General features: G+C 37.6%; 1 protein-coding gene across 2 annotated transcripts in view; it reads right to left on the minus strand.

Annotated features, from left to right (window-relative positions):
• Positions 1-247: 247 nt before the first annotated feature.
• The window catches only part of igsf9bb (immunoglobulin superfamily, member 9Bb), a 145,117-nt gene continuing 120,010 nt past the window's right edge, over positions 248-25,354 (minus strand). For both annotated transcript variants that reach the window (XM_067376561.1, XM_067376560.1), the window contains exons 14-20: positions 24,764-24,990; positions 24,229-24,313; positions 20,695-20,856; positions 20,318-20,363; positions 6,468-8,111; positions 3,361-3,488; positions 248-1,287 (exon numbers count right to left, since the gene is read on the minus strand). In XM_067376561.1, coding sequence (XP_067232662.1) covers positions 1,073-1,287; positions 3,361-3,488; positions 6,468-8,111; positions 20,318-20,363; positions 20,695-20,856; positions 24,229-24,313; positions 24,764-24,990 — 2,507 coding nt within the window. In that variant the 3' untranslated portion in view covers positions 248-1,072. The remainder of the gene's footprint in view (positions 1,288-3,360; positions 3,489-6,467; positions 8,112-20,317; positions 20,364-20,694; positions 20,857-24,228; positions 24,314-24,763; positions 24,991-25,354) is intronic.

Here is a 25,354-nt window from a genome sequence, read left to right on the forward strand (position 1 = left end):
AATACCATCGCTATGGTGCCTTTAAAACTAATATAAATTACAAATTCATATGCTAGTTCAAAAGTTTAGGGTCAGTAAAACTTTTTTTTTTTTTTTTTTTTTTTTTTTTTTTTAATTTAATGCTTTTATTAAGGATGCATTACATTGATCAAAAGTGACAGTAAAGACATTTATAATGTTACAAAAATTCTATTATAAATAAATGCTGTTCTTATGAACTTTATATTGATCAAAGACTCCTGAAAAAGAAAATGTATCACGGTTTCCACAAAGATATTATACAGCACAACTGTTTTTTTTAACATTGATAATATTAAGAAATGTTTCTTGAGCACCAAATCAGCATATTAGAATGATTTCTGAAGGATCATGTGACACTGAAAACTGCAGTAATGATGCTGAAAATTCAGCTTTACTGGAAATAATGACATATAAAATACTAAAATAAAAAAACATTCATTTTAAAATGTAATAATATTTCACAATAGTGCTGTTGTTTTTACTTAATTTGTGATCAAATAAATGCAGCCTTGGTGAGCATAAGAGACTTTTTCCCAAAACCCCAAACTTTTGAACAGTATCGTGTACATTTCATGAATGGTTTTGCAAATATGTTCTAAATTTGCACTGTGAAATTACATATTTAAAAATACAAGAATATTCTGATTGCTAACTACTGCTGTGTTTGTCAGTATAGCAGAACTTTGTTTGTGGTGATTTTGAGCTATACCTGTGAGAATCTACTGCAAGATATGGTTGAGACTACTGGCAAAATAAAATGGAAGCTTGACAGCTGTTCTCTTATCTGACTCGCCATCTGATAAGAGTCACTTAATCCCAAAGATAAGATGAAGCATGTAAGATTATTTGACCGATCTTTCTGAATTTGAGGTAAATGAACTGGAGCAAAACCTTGGAACACAAGCATTCTCTTGTGATACATTAAGTGTAACGGAACAGAGAAGAGGAGTAAACCATTGGCGTCGGTGTGGATGTGAAGACGTTGGCTGGCTGAGCGAAGGTGGAAGGAGCTCAGAGTTTGGGGAGAGTGTGGCCTGTAATCTCTGGGACTTCAGAGGAGAGTGGCGTGGTCTGGGTCTGCTGTGTCCATGCTAGCCAAAATGGCTTTCTGATCTTCTCGGGGTGGGCGACGGTACAGCAGAGCGGAGAAGCGGGTGTACGGGTCCTGGCGAGTCAACTTTTTCTTCTTCTTCCGGAGGTAGAGAACTTCTTCTGGCTGGAGGACCTGAGAGGTGTGGGGCTGCTGGGTCTGAGAGGGGGGCACACCTGTATTGAGAGCAAGACAGATGAGCACATGAGGATAGATGATGATAAAATATCCCAGGTCTCTGACTGGTCATAGCGGCATCTAAAGGTCATACATGTCCTAAAATTTGTCATCGCCCATGGCACCATTGTATCTCACACAATTCATCTGGTAACTGAAACCTGCGCTACTTTCATTTTACAGTTTAAAATAACTTATATTTTAATATATTCTAAAATGTAATTTATTTCTGTGATGGCAAAGCTGAATTTTCAGAAGCCATTACTCCAGTCTTCAGTGTCACATGATCCTTAAGAAATCATTCTTATATGCTGATTGGATGCTCAAGAAACATTTCTTATTATCAGTAATGAAAACAGTTGGTCAATAATTTTGTGGAAACTGATACTTTTTTTTTTTTTCAGGATTCTTTGATAAATAGACACTGGCACATTTGATCAATTTAAAGGGTTAGTTCACCCAAAAATGAAAATTCTGTCATTTATTACTCTACACCCGTAAGACCTTCGTTAATCTTCAGAATGCAAATTGAGATATTTTTGTTGAAATCCAATGGCTCCGTGAGGCCTGCATAGGGAGCAATAACATTTCCTCTCTCAAGATCCATAAAGGTACTAAAAATATATTTAAATCAGTTCATGTAAGTATGTGATTCAATATTAATATTATAAAGAGACGAGAATATTTTTGGTGCGCCAAAAAAAACCTAAATAATGACTTATATAGTGATGGCTGATTTCAAAACACTGCTTCATGAAGCTTCAGCACATTATGAATCAGCATGTCGAATCAGTGGTTTGGAGTGCCAAAATCACGTGATTACAGCAGTTTGGCGGTTTGACACACGATCCGAATCATGATTCGATACGCTGATTCATTATGTTCCGAAGCTTCCTGAATCGGCCATCACTATACAAGTCATTATTTTGTTTTTTTGGCGCACCAAATATTCTCTTTGCATGCAAATATTCTCGCGTACATTAATGGATCTTGAGAGAGGAAATGTCATTGCTGGCTATGGAGGACTCACCAAGTCATCGGATTTCAACAAAAATATCTTAACTGGTGTTCCGAAGATTAACGAATTTCTTACTGGTGTGGAACGGCATGAGGGTGAGTAATAAATGACATTATTTTCATTTTTGGGTGAACTAACCCTTTAACTGATCTTTGTTGAGTAGTAAGTATTAATAATTTATTTAAAAAAAAATAAAATAAAAATCGTACTGACCCCAAACTTCTGAACAGCAGCGTACATACCAGTTATTAAAGTGTATGTGTCTAATCTATAGTATTTTGCAGCAAATAGGCAGATGCCTACATGGACATGTTGCATCACATGCCATTATTCATGAACAACATTACACAAAGTTCACATTCGATTTGCATGCAGTTACAATAACCATGTAGTAGTTTCCTGCTGGGAATATGACTGTTTACTGATGCTACTTGATAATGTAAAATTTGGGTATTGAAGCAGAACCAGTTGGCAGTTACTCTAGTGCTCTAAACATGAACCAGAATCATGTCTTCTTCAAATGAAATTTATGTGTAATAAAGGACACTGATACAGTGATCATGAATGCGATGACATGAGGAATTATTTAATCACGGCCGGGAGGATCTCGGACCAATTTCAGAGAAAATCCCCCGAACATGGAACATGGTAAAGGTGACACGATTCATTACATAATTTTCTTCCAACTTAACTGGTTCTACATATGTATAATTCTTTGTTACTAGGTAGGAGCAAATCTGGATACCTCGATCATGAGGTTGGACATACATAACAAAACTGGACACCTGTCTAGTTTTATTTCTCCTTTTGTTATTTTCAGACACAGTAATTCTGGCTCAAGTGTTAGAGACATACAGTATCAAAACAATTATAAATGTTATCCCTGTAAGTACAGAACATACATTGTTCCATTTTAATTAGCATACTTTCATAGAAGGCAGTATGCAACAGAACAGATTAATACAGAGATTATGCTGATGAGAAAAAGCGCATTATATTTTGTACAAGAGGCTTATAGTGTACGAATTACAGTAGCTTTTGACTTGTTCCTCACCTGTCTTTCGTCTGGTCTTGGAGTTGTTATTGTTGATTCCGGCTTTCTTGGCTTTTTTCACTCGTTGATATCTCAGTGCTTCTATCCTCTCAGACCCTGCAGAGCCACTTGGTGCACCTCGACGTTTTCTGTATAGGGAGCAAAAAGAGGCAAAGCCATTACACAGGGGACAGGTAGTGCGGTGGCTTGCCATGTATATTAAACTGGTCACAGTAGTGACCACATGGCTTGGTCAAATTACTGTTGCTAATGCAGGCCTACAAGCAACTTAGATTACCCATGAATCTCTTACACTCAAATGATCTGGACCAGGCATGATCCAGTTTAGCATGGTAAGTATGATGCAAAACATTTATTTGAGTGGAAAGAGAGGTATACTTAAGAATTTTTCAGGTATTTCCTGGCCAAAATCAATTAGCGATCAAATCAACATTTAAACAAAAATTAGATAAAGCTTAAACAACAGGAAGGCAAAACGTAAATATATATTATTATATCATATATTATATTATTATATCATATATATCATATATTATTAGGAAATGAATTTTGTTTTAAAATGTATACAGTACCTCAATATGGCAACATAATGTATCTGTTTAAAGAGAAATTTTGAGAAATCATGACATAGATTGGGGTAATTCCAGTAGATTAGCATACTTAAATACATGCTTTATAAATCCATTCTCAGACAGTTTAGTTTGTACAGTCTTCCCATCCAAATACAGTATGGAGGCACTTAAACCGGCAGCCCGCATACTCTGCCCCACACACACACACACGTTCGCACACACACAGCTCTCACGAGGCACGACAAAATAACAGAAATAGCATTATAGAGGGGCCGTCCTTCTGCTGAGGCTGCCGAGAGAAATTAAAGGCCATTAGTAGAGGGGGAAAATCACAGCTTAGCGACAAAGCATTGTCAGAAATGTGCTCATAGACATGAATACTGTCTACAATGGGCTTCACCATGCTGACAGGGGGAGAGATGGCGGGAGGGAAAAATGGCTACTTGGGAACAGTCACATAATGAAAAATAAAACAAAGCACTCGGACAACAAATGTAACAAGAATTTAATCAGATATTTGTTGGTTTTTCAACTGAAGAGCAATATTTAGCAATGGCATGCATGGCATTTTGCACATGGAACAGAACTTTAAAGGGGAATACTCCGGAAAAGCACTTCATTGGGTGAAAGACACAACTTAAAAAGAAGCATTTTCTAGTGTCAATAGTACTTTCCCCATTGTAAAGGAAGTGCAGGAATTGTTTTGGAAGAAAACTTGCTTCACATGATTGTGAAATGTGTTCTGCAGTCCAAACTTACACAAAACAAGTGCAGTTTTATGCATACACTGCATATACACTAGATCAATCATGATTATACAAAAAAAAGTGTTGCATTTAATCATATAAGGTGTCTGTAAAAGGCTAATGGATTTTAAATCACTTGAATTTGTTTCAAGCAATAAAAAGCACCTACCTGAAATGAAGTGTAACATGCAACTCTTGCTTGAGACGGTCCCTAACGACTGGTCACCTTCATCCAGGATCAAGCTAAAATTCCCGGCCTCTGCAAGTAGTGTTTGTACTGTCATTTACTATATTTTTTTAAAGCACTTTTTTTATATATAGACAGAAAGTATACCATGAAGGTTACCATGAATCTCAAAACCATGAGGACTTTTTAAATGGCAGCTTCTCACAAAATCGATATTCAAGCTGTTGATATTTTATTTTTTGTATTGTCTCAAGCATGAGGTTGTGTTGACCAAATGGTATGTGCTGGGCTTCCTAATCAATAACTGGGAAATGTACATATGCATACTAAGACCAGAATGCATATTGGCTTCAAGACTGCAGAACTTAAATGTGTGGCTATCTGAAAATTAAAAACAAACAAACAAATAAAAAAACAAAAAAACAGGAAACTTGGTAATAAACAAAAGGAAAGCAAGACCCAAAGACTTGTATTCCCCTTTAAAGGACGAGGTGAATAAAAGCCCCACCTGCTGCCCCCCCCCTTTCAGACATGGATCCAACCCTTACCTATTGCGGTGTAGAGGACCTGGTCACAACAACGCTGCCCAGATAGCTGAGATCAATCAAAAACAAAGCAGGTAAGACTCGAGGAGTCATTAAGAATGACCAAATGCCCTATTTAAGATGATGACGACATTGCAACAGATGAAAGCAGACAGTCCCTGCAACACGATTCGCCCAACAAGCCTCCCCCTGGCAGTTAGAGCTGGGGTAACCTGGGTGACAGGAGGTGGGAGAGAGGGGGAGTGTGGAAAAGGCAACCATGCGGTCAGGTTTCTTTGGAACAGGAGAGGACCTGTGCCTGTTGTGCCGGACACACCAACCTCAGCCTCCACATCATACATTCTGAGAGTCGTCCTAAAAAGCCTGGAGTAAGTCAAAACAGTGGGCTTCATTTGGACTGGGATTGGTCAATTTTATTGCACATGTGGGGTTCCTCCTGTTGGGTGAAAGGCAGGGTAAAGCATGACAGTGAATGGAAAGGCTGAGATCCTGTAGTGGTGTCCCTCTGATTCCAGGCTTTTTAGGGGCTTCGTTGTTGCATTTTAAATCGACTTAAAATAGAACCTTTCCAGACACGTAGCCCTAAAAGGTCTGTCACCATGTCTGTGAAGCAAATAATTCATCAAGTCTTGACTTGGAATCTGTTACCCCACAACCACATTTGGTTGAAGTTGCTCACTTTGGTTTTAAGACAAGTGCTTTAAAGTGCTTCACAGACCTTATGAATGAAATTGGATGTCTGACATGAAAAGCTGCATTAGTGACACAGAAAACTATAGCACAACTTGTCTATGTAGAAAATGGTTTTGAATGGTTTTGAATAATGCAAGGCATCTGGGGCAGTGTATCTATGAAAGCATGAGTTCTAACATTACTAAAATAAGCTTAAGGCAAGCAGCAAACATAATTTTGCCCATGTGAGCAAACTGTAGCTTTAGACTAAAATCAAAAGTGTGTTTATTTCTGTACTGAGACCCCTAAAGGGTCCTAGATGTTACACTTAGGCCAGATGGTACATGATTTATCAATCCACACGCTACAGGCCTAGTGCACCTACCCTGAAGCTGATAACTGGGGTGGAGAGGGTTCTGATGGAAGGATCTCCTCCTCAGTCCTCCTCTGGGTTGGCATCTGGCCAAAAATGTTGCTGCTTTCAACAGGAGGTGAAGGGGACTGTGACGGATAGCTTGCCGCTGAGGTGGCAAATGCCATGTGGGATCGGTAGCTGGGACTTGCCCTTCGACTACCTTGGCCTTGAGCAGGTGAGGAGGAAGGGGAGGACCTCCTAGAGAAGCTAACTGAAGAAGGAGGTTGAAGGGTGATCTCAGACATCTCAGGAGGGATTGGGGGTTGGATGACACTGGGACGGGGCCTGGGGCGTACTACAATCTCTGGAGAGCCTTCGTGAGAGCTAATAGGGCTCTGAGTTAGAGGTGAGAGGCGGGATGGTTGGAGAACAACCATGCTGGGTTCCATCCTACGGGGCTGCCTGGGGCTAAGCCTGGGTGTAAGCTCGTACCATCGGGTGTCCAGGCTTCCGAACGAGCTTGGGCCAACCATGTGAGACACTGGGTCAGGGTAAGGCAATACCGGTACACCCATACCGTGGCTTGTGTGTCTTAGCTGCCCTAGACTCTGTGCCTCTTGCATAGGTAAACGCTTGGCTGGAAGGCCCTGAGGCTTGACCTTGCTGGGAGACTTGCTGGGGCGGCTCTTTGGAGCCTCCAGCTGCAGGATACCAGGATAAGGAGATACTTGAAGGGTGGAGGGCTGGAGGGCACTAGGTGGAAGAACAAGAGGGGGAGGAAGGGGAGGTTCCGGATGAAGATGCAAAGGGTGTGGGGGTGGAAAAATAAAGTGAGGACCCTCAATTGTGGCAAAGGTGAAATCGGGTCGTTGCCAGATGTCTGGAGAGCGCGAGGTGGAGGGATGCGCCAAGGGAAGGGTGTAGCCAGAGACTGCATAATGCTGAATCTCTCCCTCACCGATTTCCTCCGGGATGGTGGGATGGCCAAAAGGTCCCTCCAGGTGGTAAGGAGGAGAAGACATTACTGAGCTGAGAGGGCTGGTGTCCGGCATGTAGAAGGGGGGAGGAGGCTCAGGTTCCCCTGGACTTCCCAAATAGCTGTAGAACTGGCCATGGGAAAAGGCTCGGAAGTGAGGAGCACCGCGGATCTGCCCTGTAGCCTGGAGTCGACTGCTTTCCATGATAGTCATGCCTTCCATGGGCCTCTGGAAGCGGGGACTGTAGGCTGGGGGCTGCAAGTAAGACTCCTGGCTAGAAGAAATGGGGGAGATCTGATGGGGTCTGAGGGTAGCCATCACAGGTGGCATGGGCCCCGGATCGTCATTCTCCTCATCTGACTGTCGAAATTCAGGGTACAGGTCAGACTCCTCCACAAAGGGAAAGCCCTCAATGCGCCGTGCCTTAACTGGAGTTTCCATATCTGTAGGATCCATGACAAAGCGCCCATCTGGGCCACGACTGATCAATTCAATTGGAGTGGTAGCCTCCGCTTCATGCTTAGAGACACTGTATTTCTTGCTAATTATTGCTCTCTTGGTCTTCTTGTATAAGGACAGCTCCTTTTCCTTGGCAGGACTTTGAGGAAACTTCTTTGCCCGTAAACCATCCTCTGAGGACTCTGAAGGAGGTCCTATGGAGCGGACGCTTTCTGGACTAATCTTTCCAGAAGATGACCTATAACAATGGGAAAGAAAAAGAAATGATAAGTCATAGACAACTGGACTTGATTATAATATTGATGATGTTGCATCACTCATCCAAAAAGCCACATCCATTATCTGATTGGGAGAAATACCTGAGATTCAATTGTACAATATACCAAATTACACATAGTGAGAAAGATTCTAGTCTCAGATGCTCCCAAGGTACTTCATATACAAAACATAGCACACAATAAAGTGTGAAAATAAAATGTGAACACCTAGTATATAAGTTCAACTGTAAATTTGGAAATCAGATACAAATTACATAAACTTTTACAGGGACACACTGGAGTGACGTGAGATGTGTTGCTCAAGGTCACAATGGTGACCTTTGGGGTCCAACCTTGTGATTCCTAGCACATGGTCCACTTTTAGACTACATCACGCCCACCACTCTCGAAGTGACAACAGGTAAGCATGAAATGAACTATAAAATCCAGCAGTGCATATAAATTAGCTTATTTACTTGAATTGAATGAACTGTTGAACAATTAACTGTTTCAGAAACTATTCTGACATTTTAAAATAAATAAATAATTTAGTTGCCATAACCAGTTGACCCCTGTGTAACTTTCTGCTTTTGGCTCTTAGAATGTCAGCATTAATCAGAATGATCACTTAAGTGGTTTGTTTACTTTAAGGTCACAATCATGGGAGCTAAATGTAACTATGATTTAGACTATTTACAAGTTTATCTTTTCAAGGCATCTTTATGTTACCTTACATATTAGAAACAATTAGTTATCTTCAAATAAGATTGAAAAAATGTTGTCTAGGACAACTGTCTTGAAAAGGTTTGTAATTTTAGGCCCCAGAAAGTAGAACCCTGAAACCTATCAGAGAAATTAAGTTAAATTCAAAATAAAGCCATTTTGTGCTCTATATGAGTTTAATTGTTGTTGCTGTAATTTTCACTCTTTTTTTCTGGATATATCTTGTCATAACTCATCCTTGTTAAGGCCTTATACTCTCTAGTCACCATTGTTTGAATATCATAATTAAGTTTTAACACCATTTTTTCCTCAAAAATTAAATGTAGTGTTTGTGAGTGTGTATTGTAGGCAACATGAATAATATATATATATATGCCCTTATTAATCATAGATGGTGACATCTTCAAAGACATTCAACTGAGAGTATCCATGTGACCAAACAACAAGAAATAACAAGCATAGTCCAGAAAAGAAGAGAGAAAATCCAGAAATATTAGAGCCATAATACTTTATTCAATAACAAATGTACATGTAATGGCTGAAGCTTTGTTTTTGCTGAATCATTACAGCATGCACTTTCACTTGTAATGGCTGCGGTGACGGAGCTTGGTTTCCATGGCAACTGCCTATTGATGACCACCATTCAGGTGCAATGACGTTATGCCTGCTCCAAGCAACAATACAGTGCACTATTAAGCAGGCTTTTCCCAAGCCAAGCAGAGGGAACACACAATACACACTCTCCAGTAAAGTCTAAACTTTTCACCATTGTTCTCACAAATGCTTAAATGCAAAATATACAATATGTCTTAAGAAAATGAAAAGAAAACTAAACACAGATAGATCTGATCAGATATTGACTTGCTTATCAACAAGACTGTGCTTTCATTTTGCAAGAGTAAACATGTTAAATAAAAAACATTGATAAAACATCAAAGATTCAGTGTGTTGTAACTGTAATTATCCTTATCAGCTGATCATTTCAAGTTTGTTGTCCTGCTAAACGTTGTGATGAAAGATAATGACCTCAGGATCGCTGAGAGAAAGATGGTATCAGACGTTATAGAGAGACAAAGAAAACTGTCACTCTCTTTACTTTGCCTTCCATGCTAAATTCTCCTGGAACTTTATAATGAGTTAAAACAATCTTCAATATTCAAACAGACACAATTCAGGTTCTACTGCACATGGAAAATTTATACAAACACATAGTTGCTATTTTAGGTCACACCATTCACAATCTTTCTGGACTAATTAGGCTGAGCATTCAAAAATGATTGTCAGGCAGTACAATACCAGTTCATATAGTTTTTGGCACAAAATATCTCATTAAAAGCTCATTCTACTACAATCATTCACTGTTAAAAGCAATTCCAAATAACAACGCAAAGTGCATAAACTTCACAATATACCAAGATTGTGCAATGCTTACGATTTATATACTGTAAGTTCAATCCATCAACAAACAAAAAATAACAAACAAAAAGCCATTTGAACACAGGAACACCAGTTGCTGCACATTAACCTCTGGTGTGCAAGGGTGTGTTGGTGACATACAGGCAGTGGTTCAGATGCTTGGGAGGGAGAAATCTGAAACAAACATTACGAGGGTGAATAAGACACATGAAATAGAGTCCAAGCCACCCCTTGGCAGCCTGGGGGCTTAATGCGTGCACCGTTGTTTAAACTATACTGTCAAATTTTGTATGTGTGAAATCTAGATAGATAGATAGATAGATAGAATGTGGACCTGTGAAGGGAAAATATTTGGCAGGCAGACTCGGAGAGACCCATCATGAGTGAGAATAATTAAAGTGTTAGTTCACCCAAAAATGAAAATTCTGTCATTAATTACTTACCCTCATGTCGTAAACCTCGTAGATGATTGGGATCGCGTGTCAAACCGCCAAACTGCTGAAATCACATGACTTTGGCGATCTGAATCATGAATCGATACACTGATTCATAACGCTTCGAAGCTTCAGGAAGCAGTGTTTTGAAATCGGCCCATCACTATATAAGTCGTTATTTAGGTTTTTTTTTTTTTTTTTTTTTTGCACACAAAAACTATTCTAGTCACTTCATAAAATGATTGTAGAACCACTGTAGTGAGATGGACCATGTAACGACGTCTTTAGTACCTTTTATGGGTCTTGAGAGAGAAAATGACATTGCTGGCTATGGAGGCCTTTCTGAGCCATCGGATTTCAACAGAAATATCTTAATTTGTGTTCTGAAGATTAACGAAGGTCTTACGGGTGTCGAACGACATGAGGGTAAGTAATAAATGACAGAATTTTCATTTTTGGGTGAACTAACCCTTTAACTAAGAAGAAGAACTGAGTATAAACTGTGGAGTCTTAACTAAATAGAGAAGTGACAGCATCACAAGAGAATCAAAACACATCCACACCCTCATCTCACACACCAGCTGAGTCATCTCAAAGCAAAGGTCCAGCCATGTAATGGGTGACTTGGTGAGTTTGGGAAGCTGCATTAAGTTTGATTCAGAGAGGATTGTGTGTAAAATATTTGTGAGCTGAATAATTTAAATATTCCGGCTGCTTGCTTATTTATGTATAAAAGTGAGTGTTATGAAAAGCTTTCGTGACCAACTTGACCGAGTTCTGTGGAGAGGATTCCACAGCTCTCGACGCACTGCCTCATTATCAAATTAAAGTGCGGTGTCGCCCTCTGCAGGACATATTAAAATCGATGCTTTAATCAAATTAAAGGCACTCTCCAAGTTAATTTCACCCTAAAATCTATAGACTGCATGTTTGGAAAATTTTAAATCCCTCAATTTATAATTGGAAAAGGTAAATATACATAATGGAAGCCTAGTAAACAAACAGGTTACATTTTGACTAAATGTAACAGGGTTGTTGGTAAAATTCACAGTGCCCAGGACAAAGTTTTATAGGTTTGCCTAATGCAGTTTATACTATAGAGCATAATATTAAACTTTTTTTCTTGATTATATTTATATAGCGCTTTTCAGAATATGCATTGTTTCAATGCAGGTTTACATAAAATCATGATGTTTCATGATAATGTTAATGTTTATTATATCTTAATATTTTAATGCCTTTTAGGCCTTGTTTACGGCTGGTATTAAGAAGCACTTTCCTCAATCCCATCACAAGTGCACAATGCTAAACACAAGTGTAAACAAAACATTTTGAGCTTGTCCACTTTCGACAACTTCCAGAGGTAGTTCAAACCAGTGGCGTGTCACTGCGGCTGGTCCACCCAATCAAATGAGACACAAAATAATCTTTTGTGGGAAAGGAGAAAAAAAAAACAACAAAAAAAACATGCATACATGACAATAATAATTGCTCAAACACATGAATTTTAGTTGATGTCACTGCCAAAACTTTGCAGTGTGTACGTGGCTGCTGGTCAAGCATAAAAGTTTTTTTGAATTCTGAATTGATTATATATCACTTAGCCCTAGAAAGCAAAGAGTGGTCCCTTTATAATCACTAAAAAACTGTCACTCATCTTAGTTCATTGCGATGACGTGATCTCGCCAACTTGTTATAATCAATGAAGCTGTTTACACTGTACAACGAATCTTGTTACAGACAGTAATATCTACACTTTGTTTGTTATAATGACAAACATTCTTTTGTGTTTAAGAACTCAACAGATATGTTTGACCCCTCCCCTCGAAGAAATCAGGACAGAAGTGGTCGAAAGTGGACAAAAGAGATGCATTAAAACACTAGGTGTAAATGGGAATGTCTCCCTCATCTACTTGTGATCTGATCTAGCAAAATGAATATTAATTACAGATGTAAACAGGGCCTATAGTTGCATTTAACAGATTAGAGCTGGGCGATAATATAGTTTACATTTTAAGCAATCAAGCAGTTGAGATATAGAATCGCCCTACATGAGTACACTGTATATGTAGACGAAGTTGGACATTCTATCCAACTTTATTTGAAGAGATGGATGATAGTTACGTTTTTTGATGATATAAATAACTGTACAGCTGAGATTTGCTATATACTATATATCAGGGCTGGGACAATATTATTGATGCATTGTGATTCGTTGGTCGTTTCTGATATTTTCCAAATGCATCGCAAATCGATTCTGAGCTTAGTTTTTAATAGCAAACAGGCTATTTTTTTAACCGGATGCTCAAATGATCACGAAGAAGAGTGCTCTTGCGTTCGGCGGAGTCTGATAATGTATTTGCACCTCAGAATGCTTTTATGACTCCAGATTAATGTAAACAGCCCACTGCAAACACCCTTATAATTCACTTCAACCTTTTTGAACTTTATGAAGGATTATTTTATAGAAGGTTCAAGTGGTGTGTAAGGAATTGGAAGCAAGCAGAGTACAGCTGTTTCTAAAGCACGCAGTGCCATCTGCTGTTAAAAATTGAACTCGAGAGAGAATCAGAATATCAGAATCAATCCAGAATCATTTCTCGATTCGCAATGCATCAATGTATTGTCCCTCTAGTATATATACAAATAATTATACAGTACATGTGACTGTGTGATGGAATTGAAACGGAAGTGATGTAATGGAACTATCCCTAGTACTTTTACATTAGTTAAGCTATGCAAACACCACTCAGAGAAATTATTTTTGCACTTCCTAGAGAACAAGTTCCACCTAAAAATAATGAATGTAAACAACAAAGATTTACTTGAGCATTTATGTTTAAAATAGCACAAGCTTTACATTTCTGATTTGAAACCCTCTGGCACACTTGCCTGCTAGGCTTCCATTGTAAGTGTATTAATGTAAATGTGTTTATACAAACATTCATTCACACTAAAACCCAGAAAGCACCTTTAATTTCACAGGGCTGAGCGTAAATGTGTGAGTCAGGCAGGGTGCCAAAAGGCAACAAATTCTTAAGTTTTGTGGGTCTCCTGTGTGTATAGCTCATGGGTTCACAGCCTGCCAAAACAACCGTGCCCAGCAGCGCACATGGGACGCATGCGACATAAGGCAGTGCACACTGCTGAACAAGGTGCAGGCACTCACAGAGGACTGGAGGGCGGAGGCCTGTAGCTGCTCCTTTCCTGGCCTTCCCAGTAGGGTTCTATGCCAGGTAGAGGGGTAAGAGGACTCCTGTGGCAGGAAACACAATAGAGACGGGAGGGACGGGGAGGGGAGGGGTCATGTTGGCCATCAGCAATGCTGCTTTCCACATAACCATTATCACAGGAGAAAAGAAACAGTGAAATGGAGAGATAGAAGTGAAGAAAAGAGGAAGACAGAGCTTCAGGACATAAGAAATGATAATGATCATGGGCACTGGACTGTTCATTTATTAAATGACAATGTTAATCATCTTTCACACATTTTAAGGCCTTTGCATGCAAGGACGTCAAGGCCAGCTTGGATCCATGCAGTCTCCTTGTTTTGAAAAAAGCAGCTGATATACAGTGGAGTGCAAAGAAAAAAGAAAGAAATTATATATACATATGTATATATGTATATACACATTAACATTTCTTTATTTTACTTTATAATTTCTTTCTTTCACGTTCAATGAGATGTAAAATTTTTGCCCCACTGTATAATTTTGTAAAGCACAAGCCTATGTAAATAGAGGTACAATGACTCAAAATATATTTAGTGGAAAATGAATTCATAGTTGATGCTATGACAATACTGTAGATAAACAGGTGTTACGTAAATAAACTTTAAAAAAAATAAATTGTCTATACTTAAAGGTTTAGTTCACCCAAAGATGAAATTTCTGTCATTAATTACTCACCTACATGTCGTTCCAAACCCGCAAGACTTTGTTCATCTTCGGAACACAAATTAAGATATTTTTGATGAAATCAAAGAAGGTTTTTAATCCCCCATAGAAAGCAGCTTAATTACTGTCATTCAAGGTCCAGAAAGGTATTACAGACATTCTTAAAATAGTCCACGTGACTGCAGTCGTTCAACCTTAATCTTATGAAGCGACAAGAATACTTTTTGTGCGGAAAAACAAAACAAAAATAATGACTTTATTCAACAATCTCTTCTCTTACCTGTCAGTCTCCTATGCAGCTGACGCAGTGCAGCGCTTCCGTGTTTATGTTTGAGTGCCAGCCCAGTATTGGCCGGCGCTGTTCACGTGAGCACCACGACTCATGCGTGTGATGCTGACGCAGTCCACTGTAGTCACATGGACTATTTTAACAATGTCTTTAAAGGGGCTCTATGTAGGAATGACACCCAGTGGTCAAAATAGGTACTGCAGTCCAATTTCAAACTATTGTTTGCCCCGCCGCCTCGTTCAAAGACTGGGGTGGCCAGCTTGAGGACACGCAACAAGAGGGAGCGCAATTGACAATGGAAGCCGAAGAGACTTACACACTGTAAGCTGATGAGTTGATTTATCTGTGTTTTAATATGCTGTCGTTCATAGAGATTTAAGATGGAGGCAGAGGCTTTTTAGGTCAGGTAGATTCTGCGATTCTGTTTTCCACCAACTGGCAACCTGTGATGTCGAAATATTATTGGATAAACTGACAGCACACGGTTTCGCACGTAACGCACATTTCAAAGTAGAATATCTGGCTGTAGTATTGTTTTTCTGAGAAACAAGTAGCTGAACTTAGCATGTTTCTTAAATATCTGCAAACATATTGGGGTATTTTTATGCTTTATTAAAGTAAAAATCTTACATATAGCCCCTTTAACACCTTTCTGGACCTGAATGACAGTAATTATGTTGCTTGCTATGGGGGATAAAAAACCTCTTGGATTTCATCGTATTAATTTGTGTTCCAAAGGCCTTACGGGTGTGGAACAACATGAGGGTGAGTAATTAATTTCAGAAATTTCATTTTTGGGTGAACTAACCCTTTAAGCACTACCACAAATAGATACCATATCCCAGCATGACATGAAATAAAATAAGCAGCAACAGCAGCATGTTTTTGAATGGAACCACTATGGAGGTTATGACTGACATCACATCAGAGTTAACCCACTTAACTTTAGCTTATTGAAAGATATATGTATGAGGATCATTTACTATAAATGTAATATCTGAGATATCACTACTATAAATGTATTATCACAGAGGAGCACCGTTATATGCTCTCTATTCATTTAAAACTCATTGTTTGTGTTTCTGAAGCATTAGAGGACATCAGAGAATGTATCAAGTAAACAGATTATGAAGAAATAATATGAAATTCTATGTAACTATAGAAAATATAAATAAAAGAATCCTAGTCACCGATGTCCACTGTTATTAGCACTGGGAAGAAAGACAAACAACAGAGTTAGTGTAAAATGTAAGAAAAGATAAGTTTTGTTGCAGTGAAATAAAAATACCAGAGACATGAAACTCCCTGTTCTTCAGCAGATTGTTAGTATACCATGGTAAATGCAAATAAAATATGAAAGCATGGTAAGAGGCATTCTCAAAAGCAGATACAACACAGCATGCACATTTACCATGGTAATGGGTCCAGAGGTATTGTTGTTATTAAAGGGATCATCCAAAGTTATAAAAGAGTTTACCCAAAAATGAAAATTCTGCCATCTGGCATTTCATACTTAATTTACTCTGGATTATTGTCATTTTAAAGGCTTAGGATTTGACACTGGGTTAAGATATGTGCTGCACTGTTATGGTGGGTTATGAAACCCTGCTTGATGTTTACACAACTAATAAAAAAAACAACTCAGTTCTTACCTCATGAAATATTTATGTGCTTATAAGCCCTTTTATGTTTATATTCACTGAAAAATTCTCCCCTGCCATAGCTCTCAAATCTTATTTGAGCAATTTAAATGCACATACAGTATTCATTAGTTTATGAGACACACAAGAACCAGTTTTGAGTGAACTATCTCTTGAAGGCTTTTGATTAGAAAGGACACTTTATCACACAATCTTCACACAATAAACTGATAGTCTGTGTGTTTGGATTACAGTAAACAAAATGACTTTAAAAATCACTTTTAACACACCTATACAATTCATATCACATGTTGTACAGATGTATATCATTTACAGTGCGTGTACTGTATGAGCTTGTTTTACACTCTTTCCAGTGGCTGACTGTTGCCATGGGAACTCAAAAGCAGCAGGGTCACTTTGTATCCCTCTTACTCAGTGTCTGTGCAGAAACCAACTGCTATGAGGATGAACCTGCAATCAATCCTACTTTCTTTACTGGTGTAGTAAGTGTCATAAAAACCATGAATAGTCATGGACAACAGTTTAACAGCAGAAATACATGAACGGAATATTTTGACTGCAAAACATTTGTCTCAAATGGCTCATTAACAGCCATAAAACACTAAATCAGCAACAGAAAAAAAAAAAAAAAAAACTCTTAAATGCATACCTTTAGTGACCCGGGACGTCATTCACTACCCTGCTCCACATTCATGTTTTTTTAAAGTTAGACTCAACCTTCTTAGTATTCCTCCATCAATTCATTATAAACAATATAACAAGAAAAAAAAAAAATATATATATATATATATATAAAAGAATCCCTGTTTTCCCATTCTTTTTTTGGTAAAAAATTGTATAGGTTCGCTTAAGACCCGAGGTGTGTAACAGTGTAAGTATTCTTTTTCTGCACAACAATTTAATCTTTGATGACTGAATAATTGCAATTCACCTTTATTCCACAAGGTGGTAATGTCTGATACACAATGATGACGTTTCACTCATAGTTACCGCAGGCAGAAAACAAAGGATTAGGAAATATTGTCAGCAAAATCAGAAATGGTTCAAGGATTTACTGCAGAGCAAGTACTGAATGCAATAAAATATTAGTGTCACTATCACTTGATGGTGGATCTGGTTAAGAAGCTGACAGCGATCAAAATATAGATTTTGAAAATGATAGTTTTGAGAATATGTTTGAGATCACGAATATAAGCCAGATGCTGAATGTACTGGGAAATGAGCTCTGACTAGGACAGTGATGATGGTGTAAAACATCTGCTCAAACTGAACCCTTCCAAGCTCCAAAAGGTAACAAAATATGCTTCATTTTATTCTTCTGTGATATCAAGAGAGTTTTATATTATTGCAGCAAGTAGAGATCCATTTGTGTTAGATATAGATCTGGGTCGCTAAAGACCCAAATATGTAATAATGATTGGCGAAACATTCATGAATTTAAGGGTTAACATCAAATGCCATTAATGAATGCTGCAAGGCACCAATGAAAATGCAGTAAAGTTTCAGAGACAGTGGTATTTATTTTAAGGCTCCCAAATTTGAATTCACTCAGGCCATTTCCTGAACTTACCCCTATTATTCTCCCTAAATTTTTCCTGTTACTGCTCATCTGGTAATGTAAATAAATAAATAAACAGAAAATGGCTATATGAAGGAATATAATTTCCATTTATTTCATTCCTAGAAAGGGATGGGCCTATTAGGAGGCCTCAGTAAACTTCCAAGAGGGCCTCAAGATGACATTTAAAATAAGACAAAACAAGCTTTAAAATAAGCTAAAAACCAGATTTAGAGTGTAGCTACTAACTTCACTAGATTTTTCAGTAGCTTGACAGTAGCTAGGCTGTTAAAACAGTGAAGCTTTTCCAGTAGCTAACTACTTTTTCCAGCAAGTAGCGGTGTAGCTCAACCAAAAGCTACATTCTTTTTTGAAGAACCTGCAAAGAAGCGCAGTATCTTCTTCTTACTAGATCACAAACTAAAACTGTGCATTACCACCATCTATTGTTATATCAAGCCTTTTGCGGCTTTACATTCACTATGAGATCATCTGATGATTACATAAAGGATGGGTGGGTTGATATTTCACATGAATCGACTAGCAAAGGTTACACTTTTCTATGTAATCTATGTGAACCAAAGATAAAACACTGTCTGCATCAAAGAATTCAAGCACAAATTTAAGGACGCACATACAGATGAGTAATAGAATAATTATCCTGCTTTATTGCACTCTATGTCAAATATCTGTTTCTGTTTTAAATACAATGATGAATCAGTATTTCCCACTAAATTAAGACTAATCTGTCCTGCTACAAATCTGTAATGAACCTACAAGATCACTAACAGTGTTTTGCGCACTTGCTTTGACAAAGCATCCATCAATTGAACAGAAAATGAACAGAAAAAAATTGTGATATAGCTTAGTGCACTTATCACACGGCAAAGACTATGATTTATTTAAATAGGTATATAGCTTAGTTTGTTGTGGCAGGTTTAAGAGCTCAGCGATCATGCAAGCATCTAATTTTGTAAAAAATTAAAAATGTATATACTTTTTAACCACAAATGCTCATCTTGCACTGCTCTGTGATGCACCACGCATGACGTAACCACGTTAGAAAGGTCACGCGAGACGTAGGCAGAGTACCACGGTAGGGCGAAAAACTCATTTTCTCCTCCAACTTCAAAATATTCCGATATCATTGTTTTTACGTGTTTTTTTTTTTTTTTATGTTTTTTGTAAAGGTTTCTTCGCTATTCTCTGCACATTCGCTTTGTAGACACTGTATCTGTACTTCCACCTTCATGCGTGACCTTTCTAACATGGTTACGTCATGATTGGCGGATCGCAGAGCTAGTGCAAGACAAGCATTTGTGGTTAAAAAGTATATACATTTTTATTTTTTAAGCAAATGACGGATCGTTTTGCTAGATAAGACCCTCCTCGTCTGGGATCGTGTAGAGTGCTTTGAAGCTGCAACGAAACTGCAATTTGGACCTTTAACCCATTGTACCCCACTGATTCCACTACATGAAGAAATATCCTGGAATGTTTTCCTCAAAAACCTTAATTTAACTGAAGAAAGAAAGACATGAACATCTTGGATGACATGGGGGTGAGTTCACCCCCTTTGTTTCTTTTCAAGAACTAGGATTCACAGTCTTGGAAAACCTGGATATATGAGGTAGCCTAATTTTAAAAGTGTGATTTCTAGAGTTGGATAAAAGTCATGTAAATTAATAAAATCTTAAAATGCCATGGGCATTTTGTAATGAATATACATTTTACCAAGTTTTTCCAAAAAAAAAAAAAAAAAAAGTATAGGGTAGAAATCCTTGTCCAGTGAATCACAAATGACTAAATCACAGCTCTTAAAACTTCTGGAATCCTGAAATTTAATTATTATAATTATAAATATTTTAATTACTTTTTTTGTGGACAATGTCTAAAAGGTTGAGAACCATTGATCTAAAGTACAAATTACGGCAAATGCATAAGATAACTATTTAACATTCCAGACTATTCGAAAAATGAAAAAAACTGCTCTTTGATTAAATTAACTTAAGCCGTCCAGTCCATGAACACAGTACATCCATGAATTACCGGCCTATCACTGAGCAGTAATTAATGGGTCTTCTAATGGGATCTTTAAGCGAGAGGGCGTGCCTGTTAGATGCCTTGATTTATGAAGCACACTCCACTCTCGATCTGAATGAACTGAGGTACGAAGGGAGAAGGAGGAAGTTCTAAAAAACATTACTTACGGCGTCTCCACGCTCTTTCTGCAGTGTGTTATAGACAGAGGGGGATCTGTCAAAGAGAAAACAGGAGAGAAAGTAAGAGATTAGAGATTTCACACACGCATTTACTGATGAAAAGCATCCTGAGAGCTTGTTGGGAGTTCTGCTGCATCATTTGTGTGATAGTGCCAATTACCTGTTATTTAAACCTCTTCAGACTGTAAGAGCACAAGATAGTGGTGATGTCTTAAGTGTTAATTAAATTGAATGTTTTTCAGTGTTTTCTCTCAGTCTGTTTGAATTGCATGAAAGTCTTTAGTCTGTCAGTAGGGTAAGATGTGAAGTGCATGTGGGTTGGATGAGAAAGAGGAGGACATTCTGGCTGTAAGGGCACCACTGACCTCGTCTCCTCTTGAGCTTACGCCGTCTCTGTTTGTTGACGAAGCAGGCTGCTAGCGTGCTGAAGAGGATGGCTGCTGCCAGGAAACAGATGGTGGCCACAATGCCTGCCACCACCGGCCGCGCCAGTCCCTCGTCTGGCACCTCAGGCGGCGGGAAGTAGTCTGAAAGATACAAACAAGCTCGCCTTCAGCAAACACACACACACAAACTCTTTTTCATACTTAGTTTCCTAAGATAGGTATTTTTAACAATAAACCATACAGCTCATTCTGAATTATTTAGTTAACAGGATGATTAAAACAGAATGCAATAACCAGCTATCTTAATTCAAGACATTCAAAATACATTTCAAATCACAGTGGGATGCTTTGAGAAATGAAAACAAAGACTGAGCAGCTTCATGCTTATTTTGACTTTGAAGCAGTGATGAAATTCTATTCTAGCATTTGGATGTGCATAAATGAATAATGATCTAATTGCTGAAATGTGGCTTTCGTAGGGCATTTTATATCACTGCCTTATGTCTGCTTTAAAGCATTCTCTGTGACGGCCAGGATATGAATAGCTGTGCATTGTTTTTTTTTGCCAAGTTAAAAAAATAAATGAGGCTGATAGAGTAAAAAGTGCTCAAAATGTGGCTTTCTTTAGGGAAGTGCGTCATTTTTCAAGGACTTATGTCCATTATAACGTATTTAACTCTGTGGCATCCAAGAATCGCGCTGGGAAATGGGCTCAGTGTGCATTGTCATAATGCCACGTTTAATGGTTCATGAAAAAACATTGGTACAGTAAAAATTATGAAACTTTGTATTTTGTTAGAGCAGTAGGCCGTATTTATATTTTCCCATGTAAAAATACTGGAACTGTAAAATGTAGGGATACTAAAATTTCATATTTCAGATATGAAACCACATTGTCAGATTTAACACATCCTTACAGGTGGCAGAGAAATGCTTATTTTCTTTATTCAGTTCTAACAGCGCTTGTTGTGAGCAGAGCTGTAGACATAAAGGACTATAGATATAAATGAAGGCATATGTTTAATTAAAACGAATAATAAGCTTTATTCATCCTAGACAAGCTGGTCTAAGAAAGGCAGATTTTGAGCAAATACAGCTGTATTACTTCATGTGCATCCACTCTCCTTTTCTCTTTAATTTTCATGATCTTTATTAGTTCATGTGCTTCCATACTCTGGCTTTCTTCATAGGCAGTGATGCACAAATGAAATAAGTTATAGTATACACAAACCAGAAATTGTAACACGTGTGCACGACATAAGTTTTTCGTGCGCACGCGAAACTGTCATTTTTTTTTTTTTTTTGCAAATGTCCCTTCAGGGGCTCCATAGAAATACATTTATTTCATGCTAAGTATACTAAAAATACATTTACATATTTCTGTACTTAAAGGTGCCATAGAACGTGTTTTCAAAAGATGTAATATAAGTCTAAGGTGTCCCCTGAATGTGTCTGTGAAGTTTCAGCTCAAAATACCCCATCATTTTTTTAACTGCCTATTTTGGGGCATCATTAAATATGCGCCGATTCAGGCTGCCGCCCCTTTAAATTCTCACGCTCCCCGCCCCTGAGCTCGCGACTGCCTTAAAGAGCATAAACAAAGTTCACACAGCTAATATAACCCTATAAAATGGATCTTTACAAAGTGTTCGTCATGCAACATGTCTAATTGCGTAAGTATAGTATTGATTTGGATGTTTACATTTGATTCTGAATGAGTTTGATAGTATGCTCCGTGGCTAAAGCTAACATTACACACAGTTGAAGAGATTTATAAAGAATGAAGTTGTGTTTATGAATTATACAGACTGCAAGTGTTTAAAAATGAAAATAGCGACGACTCTCTTGTCTCAGTGAATACAGTAAGAAACGATGGTAACTTTAACCACATTTAACAGTACATTAGCAACATGCTAACGAAACATTTAGAAAGACAATTTACAAATATCACTAAAAATATCATGTTATCATGGATCATGTCAGTTATTATTGCTCCATCTGCCATTTTTCGCTGTTGTTCTTGCTTGCTTACCTAGTCTGATGATTCAGCTGTGCACAGATCCATACGTACATACATACATACATATATATATATGTATATATACACACACACTTATCTGATTGTGCTAAAGCGGAACTATTGCAAGTATACTTTAGGTACACTTTAAATATCTTGCATTTAAAGACTGATATTATTCAAAGTTCATACAATCCTAATCAATATTGACATTAAAATACATTTTAGGCTTAATATTAAGAAATGTGTATTGTGTACATATATTTGAAATATACTTAGTAAGACATAAATGGGAGGACGGATCTCAAAAGTGAAGCTGCCATGTTAATATTTTCAAAAGTTAAAATATTTTCTCCTATCCCCATTTCAATGGCTTGATTTTTTTTTCATACTAACTAATACATATTTTACAAGATACAGATACAGACACATACTAAATACTAAACAAACTGGCATGGCCATGGCCTTTGTTAAATAATTATTTTTGGATTTGGATTTTCAGTAAACAATCTGTTTTGAAAGACTGAAACTATAAAAATATTGTTCAATTGTCTGACTATATTTAAACAAAAAGAACACAATACATTCAATATTTCTGAATGTGGACTTGTTTTAAAGGGTTAGTTCACCCAAAAATGAAATTTCTGTCATTAATTACTCACCCTCATGTCGTTCCACACCTCCGTTCATCTTTGGAACACAAATTAAGATATTTTTGATTAAATCTGGGAGGTATATTCTCATCCATAGACAGCAATTTAACCGACACTTTTAAGGTCAAGAAAGGTAATAAAGACATTGTTAAAACAGTCGACGTGACTGCAGTGGTTCGATCTTAATGTTATGAAGCGACGAGAATACTTTTTGTGCAACAAAACAAAAAAAAAAATTACTTTATTCAACAATCTCTTCTCTTTTGTGTTTGGACGTAAACATGGAAATCCTTCGCTGTGCTTATTGCGGCAACTGCGTAAGGATAATGACACAGAAGAGAAGAGATTGTTGAGTAAAGTCATTATTTTTGTTTTGCTTTTGCACACAAAAATTATTCTCGTCGCTTCTTAAAATTAAGGTTGAACCACTGCAGTCACGTGGACTGTTTTAACCATGTCTTTAGTACCTTTCTAGACCTTGAGTCATATACCTCTTGGATTTCATCAAAAATATCTTAATTTGTGTTCTGTAGATGAACAAAGGTCTTATGGGTGTGGAACGACATGAGGGGGAGTAATTAATGACAGAATTTAAATTTTTGGGTGAACTAACCATTTAATTCTCAATCAAAACGTTCAGTGAAGACAAGCTAATTCACATTACATCCATCAGATGGCAGCAGTGTCTCATCAGACCGTCACTAATTCAGTCAACTCATTCCATTAATGTTTATGTGGGCCTACACAAAAATGTCAGAGTACAACATGATATAATGTGCAGTAAAATATCACGGTACAGATTCAAAATCCATATAAATTAAAATCCTCAGTATGGGCACTGACCTGTGCTAGAGACTCCCACTACATTACTAGGCTCACTGACAAGGTCCTCCATAACTGCCATCACTCTGAATTCATACCAGGCCTCCTGTAAAACAATGCAGAGACATTTACAGTATGTTTTCTTTAAATAGGTGTGTTACCTGAGATCACTAAAAAATCAGTCCACTGATGGTTCAGTTGTATTAGATTAAAACATTGTAAGGAGTGTGAAATAATTGGAATAAATTTGCATCTGAATGTGACATATGCAAAAAAAAAAATTAAAATAAGGCAAATTTTCTGAACTTTCATTACTTCAAGAAAACCTTGAGGGAGATTTCCATGTAACTGTGCTTTCTTCTTTCAAATTTACATTTTAGAAAAGGTAATAAAAATATAATTGGCATGGTTTTCAGGGCAGACTAAATGATAACCAAATTTCTATTGTTGCTTGAATTATAATTGTAGGGCTAAAGCAATAAAAAGTTGGTTTATAGTTAGAGTTTATTCTGCAGTAATACTGCAGAAATGCCAATACAAGTGATTACAGGCATACCTGAACCAGGTCTCTAGCCAGGAGCTCTGTCTCTCCAGCAGGGATTGCATCATCAAGAACATCCCACCTCTCCCCAAGGCGGAACTCCATGATGTAGTGATCAATTGGCGAAGTGTGATTGGCTGGAGGGATCCATGTGAGTAGGACTCCCTGCTGTGTCCGGTTGGCTGTGAGGCACCGTGGTGGGGTAAGCAGCACCAGTGGTTCTGGGGTACTTATAGGAAATACTAGAGGGAAGAAAGCAAAACACTGTATATTTTTGTGGAAACCATGATACTTTTTTCAGAATTGTATTTAATTATTATAATTATTGTATTTACAGTCACTTTAGGTTAATTTAACGCATCCTTGCTGAAACTGCTGACCCCAACCGTCTGAACAGTAGTGTATATATAAGCAACAAATTTGCTAGTATTAGTTGCTACTATTAATATTTTTTTCCAGTAGTTTTTTTTTTTTTTTGGTAACACTTTACTTAAAGCCTTTATGTATAATGCATTATATGTTTTTATAAATAATTGTAACCAAAGTTAAAAAGCATTATAATATTTGCAGATTCCTTGTTACATCTGAAATTGGCTGTTTGTCATG

This window comes from Chanodichthys erythropterus, chromosome 22, assembly GCF_024489055.1.
Source record: "Chanodichthys erythropterus isolate Z2021 chromosome 22, ASM2448905v1, whole genome shotgun sequence".
In the NCBI taxonomy this organism is placed as follows: Eukaryota; Metazoa; Chordata; class Actinopteri; order Cypriniformes; family Xenocyprididae; genus Chanodichthys; species Chanodichthys erythropterus.